The sequence below is a fragment of the Paramormyrops kingsleyae genome, chromosome 15, assembly GCF_048594095.1.
Source record: "Paramormyrops kingsleyae isolate MSU_618 chromosome 15, PKINGS_0.4, whole genome shotgun sequence".
Taxonomy (NCBI): domain Eukaryota; kingdom Metazoa; phylum Chordata; class Actinopteri; order Osteoglossiformes; family Mormyridae; genus Paramormyrops; species Paramormyrops kingsleyae.
The window spans coordinates 21,728,175-21,752,002 of record NC_132811.1 but is presented as its reverse complement, the minus strand read 5'-3'; the positions used below and the strand labels follow the sequence as shown (position 1 = coordinate 21,752,002).

The 23,828-nt window shown below is 39.1% G+C and overlaps 3 protein-coding genes across 9 annotated transcripts; all 3 read right to left on the bottom strand.

The window, feature by feature from the left end:
- Nucleotides 1–353: 353 nt before the first annotated feature.
- Nucleotides 354–3,359, bottom strand: c15h19orf25 (chromosome 15 C19orf25 homolog). 4 transcript variants are annotated; one of them, XM_072699552.1, is made up of 3 exons: nucleotides 3,292–3,359; nucleotides 1,810–1,960; nucleotides 354–1,494 (listed from the first exon to the last, which is right to left on the bottom strand). In XM_072699552.1, the coding sequence occupies exons 2-3, from the start codon at nucleotides 1,943–1,945 to the stop codon at nucleotides 1,310–1,312; spliced, it is 321 nt and encodes a 106-aa protein (XP_072555653.1). In that variant the 5' UTR covers nucleotides 1,946–1,960; nucleotides 3,292–3,359; the 3' UTR covers nucleotides 354–1,309. The 4 variants fall into 4 exon arrangements, with proteins under 4 accessions (XP_072555653.1, XP_072555652.1, XP_072555651.1 ...); XM_072699551.1 differs by lacking the exon at nucleotides 3,292–3,359 and adding an exon at nucleotides 2,457–2,680; XM_072699550.1 differs by lacking the exon at nucleotides 3,292–3,359 and adding an exon at nucleotides 2,331–2,447.
- Nucleotides 3,360–6,115: 2,756 nt separating this feature from the next.
- LOC111844595 (uncharacterized) lies at nucleotides 6,116–15,308 on the bottom strand. Of its 2 annotated transcripts, XM_023813177.2 has the most exons (5): nucleotides 15,247–15,308; nucleotides 14,826–15,087; nucleotides 9,087–9,217; nucleotides 8,923–9,001; nucleotides 6,116–7,966 (listed from the first exon to the last, which is right to left on the bottom strand). In XM_023813177.2, exons 2-5 carry the CDS (start codon nucleotides 15,067–15,069, stop codon nucleotides 7,107–7,109), a joined length of 1,314 nt encoding a protein of 437 aa, XP_023668945.2. In that variant the 5' UTR covers nucleotides 15,070–15,087; nucleotides 15,247–15,308; the 3' UTR covers nucleotides 6,116–7,106. The 2 variants fall into 2 exon arrangements, with proteins under 2 accessions (XP_023668945.2, XP_023668944.2); XM_023813176.2 differs by having other exon boundaries at nucleotides 14,826–15,295.
- A 1,796-nt stretch (nucleotides 15,309–17,104) lies between these two features.
- On the bottom strand, nucleotides 17,105–23,748 carry reep6 (receptor accessory protein 6). Of its 3 annotated transcripts, XM_023813259.2 has the most exons (6): nucleotides 23,443–23,748; nucleotides 21,091–21,184; nucleotides 20,768–20,906; nucleotides 20,103–20,271; nucleotides 18,526–18,550; nucleotides 17,105–17,914 (listed from the first exon to the last, which is right to left on the bottom strand). In XM_023813259.2, exons 1-5 carry the CDS (start codon nucleotides 23,558–23,560, stop codon nucleotides 18,546–18,548), a joined length of 525 nt encoding a protein of 174 aa, XP_023669027.2. In that variant the 5' UTR covers nucleotides 23,561–23,748; the 3' UTR covers nucleotides 17,105–17,914; nucleotides 18,526–18,545. The 3 variants fall into 3 exon arrangements, with proteins under 3 accessions (XP_023669027.2, XP_023669026.2, XP_023669028.2); XM_023813258.2 differs by lacking the exon at nucleotides 18,526–18,550; XM_023813260.2 differs by lacking the exons at nucleotides 17,105–17,914; nucleotides 18,526–18,550 and adding an exon at nucleotides 18,558–19,266.
- Between the last annotated feature and the right edge of the window lie 80 nt (nucleotides 23,749–23,828).

The window sequence follows — 23,828 nt, the reverse complement described above, 5'->3', positions numbered from 1 at the left end:
TGCCACATTATACAGATGTATGGATGGTACTATCATTCTTCATACGACTCCACATGTGGACACAGATTAGTATTAAAACTACTCTATGAGTGGATTTAAGTTCAATGAAGAACTCTCAAAACGTTTTAGTGAATTTCCTGTAAAAAAAGCATATCCGATGTGAATTAAAAAGAATAAAAATTTCATTAACCTAATTCTAACCTATACTACAAGCCAAATCTACACTTTTAAAAATATTTTATTTACAGCTGGAGAGCAATGTGCACTTACAGATAGTTAGGTACACTTTCTGTTCAGGTTTTATGGAGTAAAAAGTATGTAAAGTTCAAGTAATCAATAATTATTATTAATAATAATAATAATTGATACTTTATTGATCCCCGTGGGGAAATTGTGTTAATCACACAGAACAAGAATTGCGCCTCATCTTACCTACTGGGCCTGAAACAAAGCAGCTGGAAGGAAATAACTGAAGCCGTGCCGACTTCCCAGAATGAATGACAGCCTTCATTAAAACATCACTCAAACGCCCCTTCCTGACACCTTCACAGTGGAGAAACCTCCAGCACCACTCCTTCCCATCCCAGCGACATTTCAATGTATTTGTGGAGTGGAAAGTAGATTCCCTCACTTCAGTGTACAAACAGGAGCAGCCAATGTTGTTTCACAATGATAACATGAAGATAATTTGAACTCACTACCATTTCTGTGCATGGTACAAAACGTGACACAAATGACACTGACTGCTGTCCTGTCTCTTCAGGGACACTATGTACTGGCCACTAAGGTATTGCCAAACCCCTCCACTGTGCTCCACACACAAGAGTGCAACGTAATACCTTAATCAACAGGCTTACATGCAGTGCACTGCTGTATAACAGTAACAATGTGTCAGCATACTAAAACTACTCACTGCCTCTACCTGGTTGTCATATGGAAAATTATCACGTAGCTAAAGGAAATCTTCAGTAATCTGACAGTACAAAAACCAATTAATAACAAGCATTTGCCTTTTTACCAGATGGGGAAAACAGCTCGGTTTTTCCATAGTTTTAATTAAGCTGAACACTGAAAACTGATACTATATTATACTACAAAACTGTTGCAATACCGATAATCTTGATGTTTCCCAAGAAAAGGGGTTATGAAATACAGACTCTCTAAATATTACACCATGTACATTACCATTACAATGGTTCTTCAGAAAAAAAAATATTTTGCAATGTTTTAGAAAACATTGTGGCTTTGACTGCTATGACAAAGTCCCAAAAACTGAACACTCCCAAAGTGAGGGTGAGGGCAGGCAACATCATAGCGCTTGCCCCTTGATCTCGGCCATGCAGCGCTCCAGGTGCTCCCCCGCGGCCCTCAGCTCCTCCCTCTTCGAGGCGAGGTCGCTCCTTGCCTGCTGGAGTCGCTCATTCAGATCCAGGTACTGTCGGCTCTGGTGGTATCGGCTGTCTACCAAACCGTCTGTCAATCCAGCCTTGGCATCTGCCAATGAAATCCACCAAAATGTGGTATTAAATCAGATCTTAAATTATATTAAATACTTGATGTAAAAGTGGTTCTCATTTAATACATATCTATAGACATCTATATTTGCATTATCTATAGATGTTTAATATATCATACAATATAATGTTTAATATAATTATATAATTAACGAAATATATTTAAAAAACGGGACATTCGACCCTAAAAAGTGCTCCTCGACCACAACATGAATTCAGTTACGCCATTCAAGTACTGTGTAAAATTCACATTCGTTACAAAAACTACTATTCCCAGGCCGAAGCATCCCCGCACCCTGGAGCCCATCCTGCAGAATGCCGAACGCGGGGTCGCTGGCGGACGCTCGGTTGACGTCTTCCACGATCTGCTCCACGGATGGTGGGTCAGGTCGGTTCGGCAGGATTACTCTCTTCTTGCTTTTTGACCCCATACTTATTTTTACTGCCTGCAAGTGACACCAGCTGAAATTAATGACTGATGAAAAGGCACAGGCGAGTCAGCTACTGCTAGTTTGATAGACTTTTATGCGAGCATATATTCCCACCTATGAACATCATTACATGACAAGTCAGAAAACCCCACATGCCACTACTATACTGTGATTTAACAAGCAAACTGATGACTAAGAAAGAAAAATGTTGCATTTGTAACTAAGAATACGACTCCATGGAGTCTTATATAACCAGCTAGAAAGCGAGTAAAAATCAAATGCATTTAAACCATGGGTCTCCAACTACGGTCCTGGAGGGCTACTATCCAGTAGGTTTTCTATCCTACCTGGCTTCTGATGAGCCACACCTGCTCCTGGTATTTACCTGAGAACTGGTGTGGCTCATCAGAAGCCAGGTAGGATTGAAAACCGACTGGATAGTAGCTCTCCAGGACCGGAGTTGGAGACCCCTGATTTAAACAGTTCTAAGAACAACAAACGGGGTAAATACCCTTTTTTCTTTGCCATGAAGCTCTATTTAAACTGAAACATGACGTTGACTCGCCCGGAATTGGTCAGAGCTCATCACGTGATCACGGCAGTGGCACCGTATTTTATCTCGATCTCAATCTTGCATTAAATGTTTTGAGATTCAAGCCATGTGGTTCTTTTCTACAAGGAGCCGCCGTCCATTTACACAGGGACAAATATTTGCTCTGCATTAGGTACTGGGACAGACGTTCACGCATGCGTAGAGCAGACAAATGGCTACTACGACTTCCGGGCCAGAAGGGGAACAGCGGAAGTATTTTGGCTACGTCGGAGGAGGTTACATTTTAGGAAAGCTGGGTTATGTAGTACAGTAACAATACATTTTGGAATTAATCATTGCTTTATATCTGTACGTGTTATTTGTGTATTTATAGTGCAATCATTGCTATTTTTAGTAGTATGTATAGCGTAGTAGAATTAGATGAGCTTGTGAGAAAATGAACGTATTTATATACGTGCTTGTCACTCATTCTTGAGAACAGGGACAAAATCTTATTTTGGGTGGATTTTTATTTGTACTCTTCAGTACAGAACTCAGTTACATTGAAACCTTTATAATATCTGATTTGAGTTGATAAAATTGTTGTATTAATTTCACAGCATAGTCTTAGTTAGTAGCTATTTAATTTTTTTAAAGTTGCTAAGAGTTCTCTTAACGTTTATCAAAATATGCATTTTAAAACCATAATTCTTATTTAGTTTTGTTTTAGAATGGCTAAAGAGTTGACCTGTTATGGTTGAGACACACCTGATTAATATTATTTCATGAATTTATATAAAAAAAGAGAGCTTACCAGTGCTTAAGCAGTATTCTCTCCTTTTTTGAAACCAGGAAGTAAGGCAGGGGTCCTTAGGATATAGCTGATTCTTTTCATCCCTGATTAAATTATGCTTTTATAGAAATCTGATGGACTTGACAAAAATCTGAGACACAACTTTAAAGGGGCAACATTTTCTTAAAAAAAATATATTTTAAAACAAATATGATTATAATAGTAAAAATTTACTCCTTTATTATCAGTAGATTCTGAAGGCCTTTAACCCTTTCAGGCTCAAATTAAGTTTTAGTAACAGGACAGGACAACCAAGTCCTGTGGTACTTCTGAGTAAAAAAAACTCATAAAATATGTATGTGGGGTAATAAGGTAGTTAGTTTGTAACTGTTGCAAATCAGCAACGCCTGCCTTGAGAGGGTTAATGCATTTTTTTTTAATTATTTGAAGTGTATTCTTTTCTAGGACAAGGGTGTTTTCTGGTATGGGGCAAGTTTAGAAGTTAAAAAAAGAAAGCAGACCAGTATTTATATAAATTTTATTGATTTCATACATATAAATATTTTAAATATAAAATTTCACCATAAATTAGAATTAGTATGTCAATATGTAATCATTTTAAGTTTTTGGTAGGAAGTACTTTGGCCCAATTATCAACAATGGGTTTTATACGAATAAAGAATAGGAGAAAAGATGGAGAATGGAAAATATGAAGAAAAGGGACTGTACTGGGAGAAATTAAATCCCAATGCCGAGCAACGGTATTTGGACAAACTAAAACATAGATCCATATGACTTGCCAGCTGAAGAATGGATTACAGACCCTAACACACTACCTCCATTCAAATACCTGGACAAAATGCATACACTTTGTGTGAGTTTAACAATTATAAATCCCTTGAAACTCATGAACAGATCGGCAGATTCACAAGACGGAAAACTGCAAGAGCATGATCATACCATCATGCCATAAGATAAATTACACATTTACTGCTGCCATGCGGAAATTCCCTGAACTGTCTTCTGGATGATGAGACTGGAAACAGGCCTAGCTTGAGGACTTGTTCTCGCAATTGAACGTAAGAGGACTTTCTTCTGAGCTCCTTAAACAAGGTTGAAGATCTATTATGCTGAGCGTGCAGCCACACTACTGTGAGGAGTTTAGAGATCCTGTGCAGCCTGTCACAAACCTGAAGTCCCTTCACTGCCCACGTGACACCAGGCTTGATGGATGTGACTACTCAGCTTTGGAACAGCATTGCCAGGCAGTGAAAAGACAAGCGGATGTTTCAGAGAAGTAGGCTGAACGGATTGAAAAGAGGACAAGTAAAGAGCAGGAAACATCTTTCTGGTCTGCTGCACAAGGCAACAATAGACAGGCAAGATCGCTGCCTCCAATATGCATGCTGTTTATGCGATTGACATAAAGTCACCAGCTCTGTCAACTACCAAGAATGCACCACAGCGGATGTCATCTGGCGAATAACATATGAAGAGGAAGCAAGGAAGACCTACATTAAAAAAACCAAAGGACAACACAACAGCCAAGAGTTTGCAACATAAAACAGAAAAGCAACTTTAGGAGAAAAGTGACATGGTGGCATTTGAGAATGAAGACTGTAAGGTCCAGTGGTTTCATTTCGAATGTGTGGGACTTGAGGATATCCCTGCAGCAGACAATGCCTGGTTTTGTCTCTCCTCTTCAAAATAAACATGCTAACAATGGCATAAACATTACACCTGAGGTATAATTTAAAGGTTATTCATGTGTAGTTCCTTATTTTATTAATCTAGAAGGAAAACACAGATATTAAGCTTGTAAGCATCACCTTTAGTCAAGTTATGTTATTATAGTCTATGAAATTAAATATTAAAGGGAGTCATCATATCTATTAAAGAGTAATATGCTGTGCCAAGCACTGATTTGTACTCCTCCATTGAGAGTGTACTGGCGCACCGTACTTTAGTATGGCATGTTAGCTTTCCAACTGCAAACAGGAAAGCTCTTCACAGAGTTAACATCATGGCACAGAACACTATCGTCTGTCCACTACCCTCACCAGAGGACATTTTTAGCTCTTGCTGCATTAGAAAAGTCACCGGTATCATTACCCTCTGGTGGCCACTACAGGTCGATTAAGACCTGAACCACTGGATTTAAAAACAGTTTCTTTCCAAGGGCTATATGTGAATTGAACTCTGTAACCCACACTCACCCATGACACTTATCTGTGTCTGTGACAATGAAGTGTATATAATATCCTAAAGTATAATATTTACTGTATGGTTCAAGCTCAAGCTGCTATTGATAGATTCATATTTTTCATATCCACATGTTATTAAGCTACTAAATTTGATTTTACTTTTTATATTAAATAATTATAATATAAAATATAATTATATATAATTATTATATTAATTATGTGTTGCTACTGTGGATGTTAAGTTTGCACTGATCAGGAGTAGCCATTTTAAATTTCATTGTACTGTATGTTGTGCAATGACAGTATAGGCTATTCTATTCTATTCTATTCAGTACTAAGTGAAGAATTACCATATTACATATGATATAGATGGTTCATTGACTGATCAGCTTACCACAGTTTCCAGTTCTCTTGCCGATTTTTTAAATGACTACCAGAAATAATCCCACAGGTGAAACTTCATACATTTATTTTGGCTTTCGGGTCACCAGTATTGTTTGTAGCTTGTCTCGCAGCAGGACCTGTGTGCAGGGCTCATCACTTTGTCCTCTGTATGGCTTATTTATAAGTATTAATCAGTAAGAACCATAAACAACCATACTGTACCACCACCCCCCCACACACAGCTTCACACTCAAACAGGCAATCCTTGCAAATTTATTGTTTCAGCACTGTAAGAGTAGCACACACTGCCTGTCAAACGTACAAGGATAACAGTGGAAGGAATCATGGAAAAGGCTGGTCTGTATCAGCTTTAACACTGTAAAATGCGCTATCTGAACCTGCAGACTACTCTATTTTCTTGTATCTATAGACTTACTGTATCAGTCATTTGTTAGCAAGCTTGTCTTTGAAAAATGGTTAAAGCATCATTTGCCCATCTTGTGTAAATCCCACTCTAGACATGGCTCCTTGTGTCCTGTTCATTCGCGCAAAAATGTACAATAATGTGCCTATAGTACGGTGAGGGAAATAATTTTTTGACCCCCTGCTGAATTCCTCAGCTGACCCAATGATAAAGAAATGAGAAGTCTATAATTTCACTGGTAGGTTTATTTTAACAGCAAACGATAGATAATCAACAAAACAAGCAAGAAAAAAAACATTATGTAACAGTTACAAACCAATTTGTCATCTATCTAGGGAAATAATTCCCATACAAGCCAGCAAGAAATAAGGTCAAGTACATGTGCACTAACACAGCACAAGTAGTACTGATTTAATTATTAACAGATACCAAGAAAGCTTTCACATTTAATGGCATTACTTTGTTAAACAGTATTCTTGGGTCACTAACCTGTCTACATCTTCAACCTTATCACCATGGGAATTACCAAAGAGCTGTCTAAGGACATCAGAGACAAGACTGTTAACCTTGGATCAAGAAGCTTGGTGAGAAGGTCATAACTGGCTTGTAGGGGACCAAATAAGTACATCCCTAGATAGATGACAAATTGATTTTTACTTGTTACATAATGATTTTTTCTTGTTTGTTTTGTTGAAAATCTATCTTCTGATGTTAAACCTACCTGTGAAATTATAGACTTCTCATTTTTTTTTGGTTAGGAATTCAACAGAGGGTCAAATAATTATTTCCCTAACTGTAAATAGGTAACAAAAAAAACTGTGAGTCTAACCTGTCAGGCATGTTCTCTTCGTGTTGTGGACAGACATGTGTCTCTTTAGATGACCCAGCTGAGCGAAACATTTCCCACACTCACTGCAGCAGAAGGGTTTCTCTCCGGTGTGAGTCCGAAGGTGTGAATAAAGATTACATTTGTGAGAGAAGGTCTTACCACACACTGTGCAGATGAATGGCTTTTCTCCTGTGTGAAGAAACTGGTGGGCTTTAAGGTATCGCTTGGAGGTGAAGTTCTTCCCACACTGAGCACAAGTAAAATAAGGCACCCCAGCTGTTTCACTGTCATTATGGATTTCTTTGTGCCTTAAAACATTCTGTTTCTGAGCAAAGTGCTTCCCACATTCGTCACACTCGTATGGCTTTGTTTTTGTGTGAATGCATTTGTGAACGCTCAGATCATGTTCCTGCTCAAAATTCCTCCCACACACCTCACAGCTGTACATCATCTCTCCCATACGATCAACCTGGTGGCCTTCAAACTGTCGTCCTACGATTAAACCCTTTCTATAGCCTGTCCCAATGAACGGTCTGTCATCTGAATGATCTGGCAAGTATGTTTCTAACTGATCAAAATTCTCAAAATTCCCCTCACAAGGTGTGCAAATAACTTGTGTTGCCATGCGACCTTCACTGCTAGTGGCCTCGTTGATGTATGGACTCGCAAAGGTCTTGCTGAAGGCAAAATGTCCGCTTGTATATACAGATTCTTTGTCCTTTTCATACTCTTTCAGTCTGAGATAAACATCAGTCTTCTCTGGATCTTCGGAAAGTCTGGGCTGATTGTCGGATTCCACAGAGGGCTGCAGCTCAGCTGAACTTTGGTCCTCGGCAATAGATCCGTGTATTTTTACTATTGGTTCGAGAAGAAAACACATAGCTGGATTCAACTGGAATATACATATACCAGAATGTTACTAATCTTCTACCAAAAATTATGCATTCTATGCATTATAAATTAGCTGGAGTTTTACCCATTTACAACTGCAGGTCAGGTTAAGTGATTAGGATTAATAAACAATAGGGGTGTAACCTACACAAAATTCATGGTTCAGTAAAAACTTCACTTTTGAGTTTATGGTTCGATGTAATTTTGGTGCAGAAGTGAAAAATTTGTTTTAAAATAGTTTATTATTAAAACTGTAAATGCAATTAAAAACAATTGTAAATCAAACAAAAGGCAAATGTGTCTATTGATGTGTGTGTAAACAAAACCTGAGATGCTTCTTTGCATATTGTAAAAATAAATATGTCAAAGAAATAAAAATTCAAAAATAAGACTGCATAACAACTATAATGAATTAAATCCTGACAAAATCCTGTGTTCTGTACTACTGAGTATGGTCGTATACCCATAGCGAAACATCCTTAAAGCCTTAGTTTTTTTTTCTGGGAATATCGGAGTTCGGTATAACAGCCAACAGTTGGGCTTACCAGCTCTCTCTCCAGTTTTGGTGTTATTTATTTGGAAATCAAAATGTTTCCGAACTACTGATTTATGTGAGGTGGGACGGTCTTCGAGCGCTTGCTTGGCTGATATGACTGACTGTCCCCAGCACTGGCCATAACCTACTCGCAGACACAATTAACAAAATGTTTTCTATGTTGAACATCTACTTGTGAATTTAGGGTCCAAATCTGGAAATGTATTGATGTGTTGCAGTGTGTGTTCCAAACAGTAAATGATGCAGCTGAATGCTGCACAATGAATATTCTTAGGATTAAACTCTTGCCTGCTGCCTTATAGGATAATGAGACTAACTGCTGATGTTTCGATAAGCTGGTCAGCCAACACAGATTTCCACTTACACTCCTGAATGCCCTCAAATGCTTCCGGTGGGAGATTACTGTCCACTTCTTCTTTAATTGGCTCATTGACTTTTGCAGACTGTTAAAGAGAAGAGAAGCAGTTAATAGGAATCCGAACTACAGAAGCCTGAAAAAAGAAAAACCAAAAGGAACACTAAACTAGCCTTGTCCCTCATTCTTCCAGGGGAGCTGGCCCCTCCCTCGTCCTCCATAGCACACAGCGCTCCATCATTGCATAAGCCCAGGAAGTAGTTCTTCCCCAAGATACCCTCTGTCAAGGGACAATGTTTCTCCTCTGTAAAACAGGAAGGACAACCTGAAAGACACTATGATATTTTACACAAGACTACACAAGATTTTTTCAAGCAAGTTTTTTTCTATAAGATCACTAAGCCTGCCAGTAATAGTTATGCTCCATGTACAACAACAAATAAAAAAATGGGGAATCACTTATTTTTTTTGCTTATTCATACAACAGGAAATGGACGATTACTTAAAATGGTTCAAATCTGCAGAATACCAGAAAAAACACATGGAAGATGGAAGCAAATGTAGAAGTATAGACTTTTTAACTAATAGAGCCCAGTAGGTCAGATTAGCTAACGACATCTCTTCCCCCCTAACTCTAAACACAGATGCTCCACAGTGATGCATGCTCAGCCCATTACTGTACTCTCTCTCTTTACACAGCTCAAACAAGTGTCAAGTTTGGGGACAACACAAACACCGCAGGGCCGAGTCCTACACTTGACAGGAGAGTGCAGAGATGACAACCTCACCCTTAACAAACAAAAAAAAAACATAAGAACTGATCCTGAACTTCAGGAAGTGCAGAGGAACTGCACACAGTGCACGTTTTATACACAGAGAGGAGATGGGAAGACCAATTTTCAGTTCCTTAGGGTTCACATTACAGAGAACGTTACTCGGTCACCAAACACCCCCCACCTAGTGAAAAAAGCCCAGCCACGTCTCTTTTTCTCTGAAAACTCAGAAACGTCCAACTACATCAACAACTTCTCAGTTTGAGTTTCTGGCACTGTGCCACAGAAAGAATCCTCACTTTCATATCTACATAATGGTGCGGTATGTCAGCTGCACATTCGTCGACAAGAAAGCTCTAAGGCAAGCCAATTAGCCCAAACTACCGTAAATCCGACAGATAATCCAACTAATCATGAAATCCAATTCTCGCCCGGTTAATTGTTAGCAATATCAGTTGATAACACATTACGCGCGGTGCTTTACGTGTAAAACTCCATAGCAACACGTCCACAGATAAGCTGGTATAGTGTGTGCGACCGATTTAATAAGCCATAAATGAGAAGTAATGCTTAAACAGTATAAAACTTTCCCTTCTGTTGATAAAAGATGCAGCCATCTTGGATTCTGAACTTGGGATCCTATGGAAGCCCGTTTCCGCCACTGGGGAAAAAAATAATATAAAATTTAAGTCGAAATTTCTCTCTCGAAATTTCGACTTAGTGTCACTATCTCGAAATTTCGACTTAATATCTCGATATAACGAGAACACTATCTCGAAATTTCAACTTAATATCTCGATATAACACGATAACTCTCGAAATTTCGACTTAATATCTCGATATAACGAGATAATTATCTCGAAATTTCGACTAGAAGTTTCAAGTTTCTAGCTTTAATAACTTTTCACGGAAGATGGGGTGTTTTTAATGACAGAATTGTGTTGTCGACTTCAGACAACGATGCACACCGATTACGAAAACACGTAATCAAGCAATTCAGCTGTGATACATTTGCTTTGTCCCACGGTGCACTGCCTAAATCACACTTTACAACTTACTTATGGATTAATTTGTGTTATCAATTAACTGTCAATATGTATGAAATGGAGCAATGGCATGTAATATGGATACAATGTAATAATAACTGTTAGACAGAAAGTGATCTTGAAAGTCCAAGGGGTGTGCATTGTCCCCCAGGTCTCCCTGAGGCTGATCCATGCACTTCATAGGACATGACTGTCTCATTTTTTTTCACAGCTAATACATTCGAACATTCAAAAATGAATTAAAATTCGTACGTAAAGCACGAAACAAAGGGGTTTGCATCAGTCACCAGGAGCCCAAAATGCTAAACCACCATGTCATTACAGCTGACAGCACCTATAATATCAGCTATTAACACGATTTTGCACAAATCACGAAATGGTTTGAAGCGCAAAAATAATCGTTGTGCATCTGTGTACTGGACAACACAATTCTGTCATTAAAAACGCACCACCTTCTGTGAAAAGTTATTAAAGCTAGAAACTTGTTTCGAGATAAGAAGTCAAAATTTCGACTTAAATTTTATATAATTTTTTTCCCCGGTGGCGGAAACGGGCTTCCATAGGATCCTCTTGGCTGCTCCGAGATATTTCTTGGATCTCCGAGAAACGGGAGTGCGCATGCCGTCACTTCCGGCTTCAAAACTTGGAATCCGACTCGGAATACGAGTTCCCAGGGCAAATGGAATGCACCAAAACTGCCTGAAATGGGTTGACAGAGACATTTCAGGGATTTTGAGTCATTCTGTGCTGCAGATGGGTTAATTGCGTTAAAAATTTAAATCAGATTAATCATGATGATGGATTAATCTGCGTTAACCAGTTAATTTCGACAGCCCAAATAATAATATAAATAATATAATATTAATATTTTATAAAAATTACCCACCCCCCTCCCCCAACAGCCTTGGGCCAGTAAAACTCTGAGACACTGAATTATCCAACTGCCACATGCTCCTTTAAAGGCTTACACACACACTCGTTCAGTAACACACTTAAATACACACACACTCACTCACCTTCACTTACACACACACTCATTCTGTAACACACTTAAACACACACACACACACAGTCACTCACCTCCACTTACACACACACTCATTCTGTAACACACTTAAACACACACACACTGTCACTCACCTTCACTTACACACACATGAACATGCACACATCATTCCTACCTCATCCAGGAGATACAGTCCTGTCAGAACTTTTTTTATGCCTCCTATAAATGTACAAGAATACAGAGAGGACTCTTCTACTACGGAGCCATGCTGCTATAATATGTGCAGAATGCGGTTTGTCATTGTCTTGCTGAAATACACAGGGCCTTCCCTGAAACAGGTGTCTGGATGGCAGAATGTGTTGCTCCAGAGCTTGTGTGTATATATCATTCAGCATTAATGGTGCCTTCCCAGATGTGCAAGCTACCTAAGCCATGGGCACTAATGCAGCCCCATACCATCACGGATGCTGGCTTTTGAACGGTCTGCTGATAAGAAGCTGGATGGTCCCTCTCCTCTTTAGCCTGGAGAATGTGGCGTCCATGATTCCCAAAAAGAATTTTGATTTGTCAGTCCACGGGCCAGTTTTCCATTTTGCCTCAGTATATCTTAAAGGAACTTGGGCCCAGAGAAGTCGGTGGTGTTTCTGGATCATGTTTACTATGCAAAGAAGAAACCAGACCTAGAGTTTCATCCTGCATTTTAGATGCAGCAATGAACTGTGTTCACAAGCAATGATTTTCGGAAGTGTTCCTGAGCCCATGAGGTTTACATTTTACAGAGCATCCCAACTTTTTTGGAAATGAGGCTGTAATAACTTCTATTTTCATTGCATGATATGGTGTTATTACATAATGTGTTGTAACACACCATGCAATTATGTAATAACTTGACAAATTGTAACAAATTTTCATTAGATAAATTCAGGTATCTCTTCAGGGGTCCATTTCCCAAAGGCTTCGTGACGCTAAGAAGTTTATCTTCTTGTACTATCATTCACAAATTTATGACTGATCCCACCCATTTGTTATTTTCTATTTCATTCATCATTTGAACTTTTGCCTGCTATTCTGTCACAGAGACATAGAAGTAACTCTGAATGGATCACAAAAACACGCTGATGCTCTTATTTGGATAATGTAATAATAACGATAATAATAATCACAATGATGATGATGGTAATGATAATATATTAATGCTGCAATACAAAATTATAATGCAGGTTGTAAATGCTACATTTTGTTGAGTTATTACATAGTGTGTGACAACACATTATGTCATAACGCTGTGATGAAAATTTGTTACATTTCATAGTGCATGATGCGGTATTATGGCATAATGTGTTGTCACAGGGCCCAGGGAATCACCCGACTTCCCAGTCACCCCGGACATCACCTGTTTGCCTCCCTACCATCATGCAAACATATGAAACATCAACCTCAAGGCTGACAAACAGGTTCTTCCCATGAGCTGTGGCCAGAAACTTGACGTTTGGTTTACACAACCACCACTTTATATATCTAGCCTGTACACTGTCACCTTATTTTATACCTTGCTCAGGTTTTATGGTATATTCTACCCACATTGTATTTGGTTTTAAACTCTATTTCACATTTTCCAAAGAATTGCTATAAATGCCGGTCTTATTTATTGTTTCTGCACCTGTTCTTTGACATGTGACTTTATCGTTGTTCACTGATGCTGCTATTCGGAGTGAACCAAACCGTTTTCATCATACATACAACCCCGCAATAACAACAAAAGATCTGATTCTGACTATCTGAAGACCACGTGAATTCTTGAAAAATAAATTGACATGCAGGTGTCTTGTAGTCCAAACACGAACACAATTATAATGACTAGCAAGCCAAAGGCAATGCGTCTGTTGACGTGTCTGAGTAAAAAAACCTGAGACACTTATTTGCACATGATAAAAATAAATATGCAAGATACATTTTTAAAATTAAAGATCATAACAATCATAATGAACTATATGCCATGTGACTCCTACTGAGTATGGTTGTGTATCTGCAGCAGTAAACACCCCTATGTTGTAATTAATGTTTTTAGCCCGATCTTTATTTCCTGGTAATGCACCTTAAATTTCACGAGGAGACTTACAGGGGATGTTTCTGTCTTGCTCCAGTCGTACACACTTGGATGATGTCTCAAATGAGTGAGCATATTGGTTATGTTTCCAGTAATATATCCAAGTTCGTGTTAACACAGAAAGTCTTGGTGCTATCCAAGTTTTGGGCCCCATGATAGCGTCTGATTTGACTCTCCCTGCCGGCCCCTGGAGGATGGATTCCCCCTTTGAGTCTGGTCCCTCCCACGGTTTCTTCCTTCTAGGGAGTTTTTCCTTGCCACTGTCGCCTATGGCTTACTCACTGGGGGCTTTGGGTGGGGATGCTGTAAAGCGCTTTGAGATGATGTAATGTTGTGATAACGCGCTATACAAAAATATTTTTTTTGTTGTTGCAATGGCCTCAAACCCACACCAAACCTATTATGTTCCAAATTTTTTTTATTGCCCCTGAACTGTCTACCCCCCCCCCCCCCCCATTTCAATTCTGGTTGAAATCAGGATGCAGAATTGCAATTCTAATTTCAATTTATCTATGATGAATTAAATAGAACTGAATTCACATTGAAGTCATTCAACATGAATTACACGTTACACGTTTACATTCAATACTGTATAACTGCTATAAAAACACAGAATTCAGAATGAAAGAAGGCAACATTGTGTCAGCTATAAAATTATTTTTGTGTACTTTGGAAAAGAACTTCATACAGTCAAATAAGTAACCCAATAACAATTAATTGCACTGATTATTTTTTTTTTTATTGAAATGACTGAAATATTTCTTCCTGTCATTCTAATTCAAGTCATATTCCAACATCCTGCAGGGTGTGGCCAGATCACCTCAAATTCCGATTCATGAATGGTCCACAATTCATAAATTCTGAACAAACCTATATTATGCTTATTATTGTATACACAAGCATACAAGCGCGCTAACACTCATGAATACGGATTTCAGGGTGTCACAGCTTAAGGAAATGTTTGATGTGATTTACGCTACCTTTCTGCACAGCCCCGACTTGATCGCCGGTCTGTACCCCAACAGAGCACCGGCTGGGAGGTCTGCATGCCGCTTCCACTGCGCACTGCCGGGTGCTTTTCAGTTCGGTCTCGACAAGAAGAAGCTTCGTCTTCAGCTCCTCGATCTCCTCCTGACTCCGACACATCCGTAAGCGAAACGCCGAAGAGCTCTCCTGCACAACTTTTACGATCTCCACCACCGCCGCTTCTGTGAACATCCCCATGATTGAGGACAACTGCGCCTGGAAAGTAACACAATCCAACATCTTTCCAGAAATCACGAACGCCTCCCTTAAACCAAATTTTTTTTGTGTTTCCGCAAACTATAAATACACAGTTTCCTTAATTCTGCTGTTGGAAAAAAAGTATTTCTGGCAGGATCCGATAACTATGAGACTCACGACCAGTTCATTCTTCAGATTTCAGAAATTCAGATGCGCCTTACTTCCGTCTTTCCAGAAACATCTACGTCATTTCCGGTGATCACTTGGGGGATTCTTCTACTCGTCACGTGCTCTTAAAATACAATTTACTCCAGAAATTTTGTGTAGGTAATTAATTACTGGTACAGCAGTACAGATTTACTTATGAAACTAATGGATTTTATAACCGTACCTTCTCCGTGATTACCTTTACGTTTTTAATTTATTCTTTTTATTAGTCAATTTACACAGTTTACACACAATTCAAGACCAATAAATGATATATTAATACGTTTAATACAATGTAAATGATATATCAATATACAATATAACAACTTTGACTCACATTTTATAGGGCAACGGGTAGCAAGAAGCTGTTCTTCGTGTTAAGTCTATTTGGTTGTTCCAGGCCAAACTTTGTACTCCTAAAAAATGTATAATGAAACCTATGCATGTAAAGAGCAATTTGATTACAGGCATTGTCCTTTACCAGAGTCTGTCTCTAAGTATAATTTGTAGGTAAGTCCGAAAAATAATAATACAGTACATAATAATTATACAATAATAACAGTAACTACAGACGGTACTGTACCTCGAGCTGATGAATAACTGAAGCCACGCAATGTTTTCATGAGAATCACAAAGTAGCGCGTTTCTTATTACAAACCATTCTATTTAACCTGAATTTTTAATATAATAGACTTCATGGCAGTCCATTCGTATGTACGAGGTGTTCGTAAGTCGGATGTCCTTAAACCTAGGGCCTGGCTGTATATATCCTCCTGAGACCCAAGGAAAAAAGTGTCCTTCAATTTTAGGTTTTTCGTCTTTGGAGGAAATAAGACATCTTACAATTATTATATATTTTTAATTTCACAGCATGTTCTCTTTAGTGTACAACAGGAATAAATATGTTTCCTTACATCAGTGAAAAGATGCAAAAACAAAATATCCACTACAACGGACATAAATGAATGGGTGGGGTCTCAGGAGGATATAACAGGAAATGATTATAGTGCCAAAAATGTGCATATTACAGAAAGATCAACTGGGAAACAGGTGACACTTAGAAGGTTGGTTTATGCAAGTAGTTCATTGAATTTTCTTGGTGCTGGTTAAACTGGTATTTACTGCAGTTGATTTGACAATACTTAGAGAAGTGGATAAAGAATGGGTATAAGATCCATAAAGATGCAGCTCACACAAGTGTGTCAGGGGGGCTTGGTGTAGTGTTTCTCAACATGCTCCTCAGACACCCCCAGACAGTCCAGACAGACAGTCGAGAGCTAGGAGGGAGCAAAAACATGGACTGTCTGGGGTTCCCCGATGACAGAGTAGGGCAACACTGTCTTAGAGGATAACAGCGTACCCTCACACCCCAAGGCAGAGAACCAATCAACAGCGGAGCTAGAAATCACAGAGTGGGAGGGTCGGCAAAAAAATCAAGCGGGTTGTTCCCATAACGATTTACTTGGTGATAATCACATTATAGACTCAGCTACATTTTTGTATCAGTTTTTAAATGACCCGTGGAATTACAATGATGAAATGAACAAAGAAAGAAAAATTGATATCCTCCGATTGATCTAACCAGAAACATACATCACACAATCATTTTACTGTACTGTATTGATGTCATTAAAATGCTGTGTATGTATGCAGACACCATGCAATGGAATGGCATTCCATGCCTTCTGACTTTCTGGTATAAAATTCAGGGTCTTTGACCCTGTACTGGGTAAGGAAAATGGATCAACTAAGGCCATGTTTGAGATCCAACCAGGACTGAATTTTCTTTCCTACACGAAAGTTTAATTTCCATCAAACACACCGATAATAGAGTTTAATCATCATTGTTTTATTAGAGTACAAATACATGGACAATCCTTCATTAAAATACATTTTGTCACGCTGTCTGAAGATTTATTCAACCTTATCCACAGTCTAACTGAATTTCTCCATAGCCTAAGCCTATCCATAGCCAATTAGATGAGTGTTCCATGTGGTTTGTTTGTATGGACATTTTGTGTTCAGCTAGTACTATACCTTATTCTGCATTAATGTTGTACTGCTTTTCTATAACCCTTGTAAAGGAGATGGCAGTAAGGAAATCTGGCAAACAACAATCACACCATATTTCTAACAAGTTCAGATAAGTTTTCCATGTATTTAATTCTGTGACCCAGCCCTAATCATCAGTTACAAAAAGACTATAATGGATAATAACAAAATTGCTCAATTATTAAAACCTTCTGCTGGACATACATAAGATACTGATTGATTGTAAACATCGTTAAGTGTTGATATCAGCAACAGAGATTGTTGCACAAATAAGAATGCAACAACCAATGGCTAATATGTAATGGTTTAATATGACTTCCTGATTCATTTTCCTGATTCTAACGTCTTGATTCTTGTGGAATCTAGCATCCACAGATATATCAAAATGGGACACATTACTTGAACCTTTATTAAGGAAATGCAAGACAGCATTCCTCCTGGTCCCCCTCAGTAGGTCATTATCTATCAGTTGTGAATTAGAAGAGTGATGAGAGTTAAACCCGGTTTAAACATGTGACATCAACACGCTTCAGTCTTTCATCAGGTCACTTAGATTTTGCGGTGTTCTGGTTGAGGAATTTGTTTGCTGTAAAAGACAAAGAGACAAGATGGTAATTAGACCTTTGAAATATAGACACACATTTTACACAATTTAAGTGAATTTAAAACAAAAACACTTTTACTGCATTGTAATTTACTGCGAAAAGTTTTTGTCTGAAAACCCCAAAAGCAAACAAACATATAACATAAAACAAACATAAAAGGTATAATTTTTGATATTAATAATAAAAATACTACTGTAACACCTGGTGGAAAACACAAGTCAATTGGTGAAATGGCAGAGATTCAGAAATGTACAATTTTTTGATATGCTGGTATGCTAACAACATGGTTACAAGGTAACAAATGGAAACTGACTGGGTAGATGACAAAGAAAATATTTAATTAAAAGGTGGATTGTACAATGCAAAACCAGTAATACTCAGTAGTGTAGCTGGTTAGGGACACGCATGCACGCATTCAAAATAAGCAAGACAGCCGTATTTTTCTCTCTTATTACTCATCAGATTATGCTTGCATGCTTAAATTCTATAAATACAAATTAGCATAATGCAGTTTTGTAACAATGTCAAGGGCTTTCATATGAGTAAGAGACACTTGGGCAGCAGACAGGAAATCCTACAACACTGAACTTACCGAATTAGTCTACATTCAGGTCAGTCTATAAAGGAAGGCATGAAATGTTTCATTATTATTAATAAGGGAGAAATGCCACCAAATGCAGCATGTCAGACCACATGAACAGGGTGCTGCACAGGTCTATGTAAAGTCTAGAGTTGTGAGCACTACAATTAAATTCTAATGAAGTAATTAAATTCTAATGAAGAATACTCAAACTAGATTCTACACTCAGTACTACAGCTTCTTGTAATGCATATTTGTTCTGATGCAAGTATAAAAGGAGTCACATAAACGTCAGCTGTTCATTACTCTATATGAACCCACCCCCCGCATTCCACCCTGCGGTTTTCGTCCCAGAACATAATGTGCTGTATAATTGTATATTATACTAGACTCCAACAGATGTGGGTGCATCATGTGATAATCTATAGGTTGAAATTTAAAAACGGTATTAACTTTACGGATAGTGAAAGTATTACAGGTTGCCACGGTGCCCTCAAACTGCAAAATGAGTATAGCTACTCCATATGACGATGGGAATTCTGGGTGTGTCTGGCTGACAAAAGTAACACGCCGTGGGCAGACTGCATAGAAGCAAGGGGTTGACATGACAGAACATCAGGGAGGATGGGACTGTGGAGGAGGGAGATGTGGGAGCCAAGTGATGAAATGTGTTACATACAGATGTGCTTGGCAGCGCTTTAGAAGCTGCCTCAGTAGGCAGAAGAGCTTTCTTATTCACCAGCGTGTGAAGGACTGCATGATGGGGAGAAAGGAAAACAAGGCCGGTAGGGTAAGACAGGCCAGAGTTCATTTAGAAGAAAGAAGGGACTGTTACATTACAGGAAAGGCGACATGAACAGATAAAGAGGGAGGGAGGGAGAGAGAGAGGGAGAGAGAGAGAGAGCGCTTGATTGTGCATGGCTGGTACAACATGTGTGTTGTATACCAAGACATACATTGTTAATAAGGGTTCACTTAAGTGGACAAAATAAAGAAAACAGGGGAAACCCAGATGTATTTGAAGACTGGGTCCTGCCTTACTATAACCTGTAGATTAATCATTAACAGCTTTAATGATGTGTCAGTGGACCAGGCCAGACAGGTGTTCCTTAATCAACATTTATCTGCTGAAGTACAATCTAGGAGAAGGAAACAGCTCTGAGCAAGCTATTTATGGATTTTAATGAAATCCACAAATGATCAGGATTGCACGTTTAATATTAAACAGGACTGTACTATAATACACTAATAGCAGTCAACAATATAGATCTTTGTAATCAGGATTTGTTTAAAAAAAAAAGTCCTCAAATTATCTTATTTGAGAGTATTATAATGCAGACTAAATGAAACTTATTGGATACCATGAACCATGACAATAAGATGAGCAAAATCTATTTGTGACCAGGGCATACCATTTCTGTGGTATGTGTTTTCTATGTCAATGCATGGGCAATATGTGCTCAGTAGCATATATACCAGCATATGTAATATAATATTTTAAGCCTTTTCCTATAGTATGAAATTAAAGTCAATGAATGATGTCATCTGCTGATATCTTTGGTCCGCTGGATTTTTAAAGGGCCAGCTACCTTCTTTGGTGACGCTCTCCGCAGCGCTCATGGCCTTCCCGCTGAGGTCGTTCACCACTCTGTCCAGCTCGGCCTCGTGTTTGAGGAAGAATGGCCGCACCACTCGATGGTAAAGCATTTGAGACCCGTTCCAGCTCCCAGGAGCCATGCACCAAAGCAGGAATAAGCACTGATATGGAGAGATAGCAAGAGAATGGGAGAGGGAGAAGTGCATTCATTTGGCACCTGCAACATCCTGGATCTCTATCATACACTATACTGCCAAAAGCATAAGGAAACCAGCCTTTACACACACATTAACTTTAATGACATCCTATTCTTAATACATAGGCTTTAATATGGAGTTGGCCCACCCTTTTATACACCTGTGGATATGGAAGTGATTGGAACACCCGAATTAAATGATTTGGAGGGGTGTCCCAATACTTTTGGCAATATGTCCATAAATCCTCCATAACCTCTAATGCTGGGTCACAGCCAAACCAGGTTGCACAGAACATGAGGTAGGGACAACTGTTTGTTTTTTCTGACAGTGGGAGGAGACTGGAAATGAGGAGAACACATGCAAATCCACACAGGAAGATGGCTCAGGACTCTAACACAGTGGCACCTTAATGTCTTTGACAGATATCTGAAATTATCGTAAATATAAACTATGGCCTTACCTTCCCAACATAGTAGAAAGGGCACCAGTAGAGGAATATGTCAGAGAAAAATTCGCCCACACTAAAAATTCCATAGATGACCCAGTAGGTCAGCCAATTGGTGTCATCTTCTTTGTCTGCGCTCTCAATCGCCTTAATGCTGCACACAACAGATAAGCCCAAGACATCCCAATGGACACTGTCACTGACATGACAGGATCTTTATACTGTTACACAGAGAGATCACCAACACACTATATGCAGAGGATTAAATTTAAATCATCATTACTAAAATAAGTCAGTCACTCACTGCATTGTAATATGAATTGAGAGCAAATACTTACGACAAATATGCAGGATACACAAAACCGATCAAATTACAGAGCAGAGAGGCGCCATATCCAAAGACTAAATACAGCCCTATAAGAGAGAGGGTACCTGCGGACAAAAGAGAGGCAGGTCACAAAAGAGAGGCAGGTCACAAAAGAGAGGCAGGTCACAAAACCAAGCCCCAAATATCCTGCTGAAGGAGCTGAAGACCCTGAAATGTGATGCGAAACATACAAAGATAAGATCAAATAACGTTCATCAAATCTCAAATGCAGAAAAAGGACTGAGACATGGTGCTGGAGGTAGAGAGGGTGTCCGCTTCACCAGCCCCCCTCCCCCTCCATTCTGGTGATGATCTAACACTGTCCCATTAACAGCATCCAAACTGCATGACAAACTGTGCCTCAGTACGGTACAGATGCAGAACGGAAGATCCTCCAACCTTAACAGCACATCACCGGTGCCCAGCTGCCAATCATCAAATTGGCAATCATCAAAGGCACCTGTGAAGGACAATCAGGGGCCACACCGCTCACCCTACTCCAATCCAGCAAGCAATATAGCAGCTTCTGCTCTTGCACAAGAAGGCTGAGGAACAGCTTTTTGCCCACGTGTCAATATGCTCAATAGTACCTTACAGCAGTTATTCTCCACACACACACACACACACACACACACACACACACACACACACACACACACACACACAGCTTGGAACCTCCACTGACTGCTTTCATCTGTACTGACTGCTCATTTGCACATTGCATGTCACACATTTTGCATTGTGTCTTGTATCATATTTCTCATCACAATCATTCACTCTGTACTTCCTGTCTGACTACCTTGTATATCATTTTTCACACATAAATTTGTATTCACAAAATGCTTAGAAATTATTGCATTTGAATGTACATTTTTGCACCTGGTTGGATGCCTACTGCATTTCATTGGCTCTGTACCAGTACCAAGCACCATGACAAATCTAACGTAACAATTCAAAGCTCCACATTAAGAAGCTAGTAAAAAGAAGGATCGCTGTACAGTTCCGCGGTCACATATAGGTGCGTAATTTTATACATCACAGGTTAAATTTACACAGTACTATTTGAATGGAACAGGGAACCAGGCACCACTGTTTGTGCGGCCAAGCTCCTGTGATTGGAGTGTCATGTGGCGATGCAACATTTATTACGGGCCCTTCTGACTAACAAGCGTGTCAGCATTGCAAAACAGCAATGAAAAGTATTCAAGGCAAACGTCATGTTGCATTTTTTTTCCACGTCGTGCCGATACTCGTTTGATTACACGATTAAATCTCGCTGGGTGTTTAGTGCGCAAGGAAATCCAATGCCGTTACAGCCTAGGGAATAACTGCGAGGGAATGTCTTTCTAAATAAGAACACCAAGATCCAAGTAACTAATACTATATGCAGCAGTTAATGAGTACGCTATTCATTATTTATAACCGAACGCAAAATGCAATTATGGTGCTATATGATAAACAATCGATTTCATTTCCTCATGCTTATTTCCTCTTCTGAAAAACAACAGCATTAACCAGCATGATTTCCTGGCTGGTTTGGTGCTGGTGTAGCTGGTGGACCAGCATAGCTGTGCTGGTCCACCTGCAATATTTCATTAATGATGCTGATCCACTACCACCAAACATGCTAGTACGTATTACCAGAATGCATTATGCTGGTCATGCTGGTAACCAGTTACGCAGGTTCTTCACAATACTAGCCTATCTTTAAGAAGAAAATAAAAAGTAATATAGTATAGTACCTCAGACTAGATCGTATAGTAATATTGTAAATCCCTAAATTCTTAAAATGATTAAAATGGTCGTTTTATATACACCTGGCTGCAATAAACAACACTGGTCACGGGATCTAAATAGTTCTGAAAGTCATTGCCGCTTTTTGACTGAAACAGCAACAAATACAGTGTATATCGTCCAGTGAAAGTGAAAAGCGGGAGATTATGTTGTACAGATAGAACAGAAATCGAACCATTAAATAAATCGATCGCAACATCGATTAACTCAAAACCTACAGCCGCAGCAACAGACCCCGAAACCTGATCTTGCGGTTCCTGCAGATCGGCTGTATAACAGCCCTGCGATAGCAGCTTTCTTTTGTTTCTGTGACATTAACAGACAACTGAAGCACAGACCTTTATCCAAATTACTGCAGCAGCAGTTTATAAACCCGTTTTGATATATGTAAGCATCCACTGAATTACACTAAAACGAAAAGAAAAACTCTATTCTGAATGCGAGTTTAGCAGAAGGAAACGTTACGGTACTTTGTTCCAGCGGCAGGTCAGCATATTGTTAATAATCAGCGGAGTTCGGACTAATTTACCTGCAACAATGTAGTTCTTTTTAATTCCAGTTTTCTCCTCGATTTTCCCCAGATAGTCTGTTACGAAGTTCTTCTCATTTAGAAACTTGTCATAACGCTCTTTCAGTTTGGCAAACATTGTTGCTCGAAATTAAACACTATGTGATCCGACTTCAACACAAACACAATGAGTAGTACGGGAATATTTACATATATTGAGATAAGCAAAACGTAGAACTATTTTATAATAAGGAGCAACCTTTGCAATGTCCAAAACGATAAATATTGCTGACAGAATGATTCAACGGCTTTCCTTAATTTAATCGGCTTTACCCAGAGTTCTGCCCCAGCTTCGGGCTGCACCGGAGGTATGAGGGAGGGATCACAAGCCTGATTGGCAGGGATGT

Coding starts and splice junctions, on each gene's coding strand:
- c15h19orf25 (XM_072699550.1), bottom strand. CDS start 2,351: ATGAGCCACACCAGTTCTCAG. Junction 1,961..2,330: donor TGAGCCACACCAGTTCTCAG/GTAAATACCAGG, acceptor TGTCACTTGCAG/GCAGTAAAAATAAGTATGGG. Junction 1,495..1,809: donor TCTGCAGGATGGGCTCCAGG/GTGCGGGGATGC, acceptor TTTCATTGGCAG/ATGCCAAGGCTGGATTGACA.
- LOC111844595 (XM_023813176.2), bottom strand. CDS start 15,111: ATGTTGGATTGTGTTACTTTCCAGGCGCAGTTGTCCTCAATCATGGGG. Junction 9,218..14,825: donor AGTCGGGGCTGTGCAGAAAG/GTAGCGTAAATC, acceptor CCTGTTTTACAG/AGGAGAAACATTGTCCCTTG. Junction 7,967..8,922: donor ATTTGAGGGCATTCAGGAGT/GTAAGTGGAAAT, acceptor TCGAACCAATAG/TAAAAATACACGGATCTATT.
- reep6 (XM_023813260.2), bottom strand. CDS start 23,560: ATGTTTGCCAAACTGAAAGAGCGTTATGACAAGTTTCTAAATGAGAAG. Junction 20,907..21,090: donor GTGTATCCTGCATATTTGTC/GTAAGTATTTGC, acceptor TGTTGTGTGCAG/CATTAAGGCGATTGAGAGCG. Junction 20,272..20,767: donor CTTTCTACTATGTTGGGAAG/GTAAGGCCATAG, acceptor TCTCCATATCAG/TGCTTATTCCTGCTTTGGTG.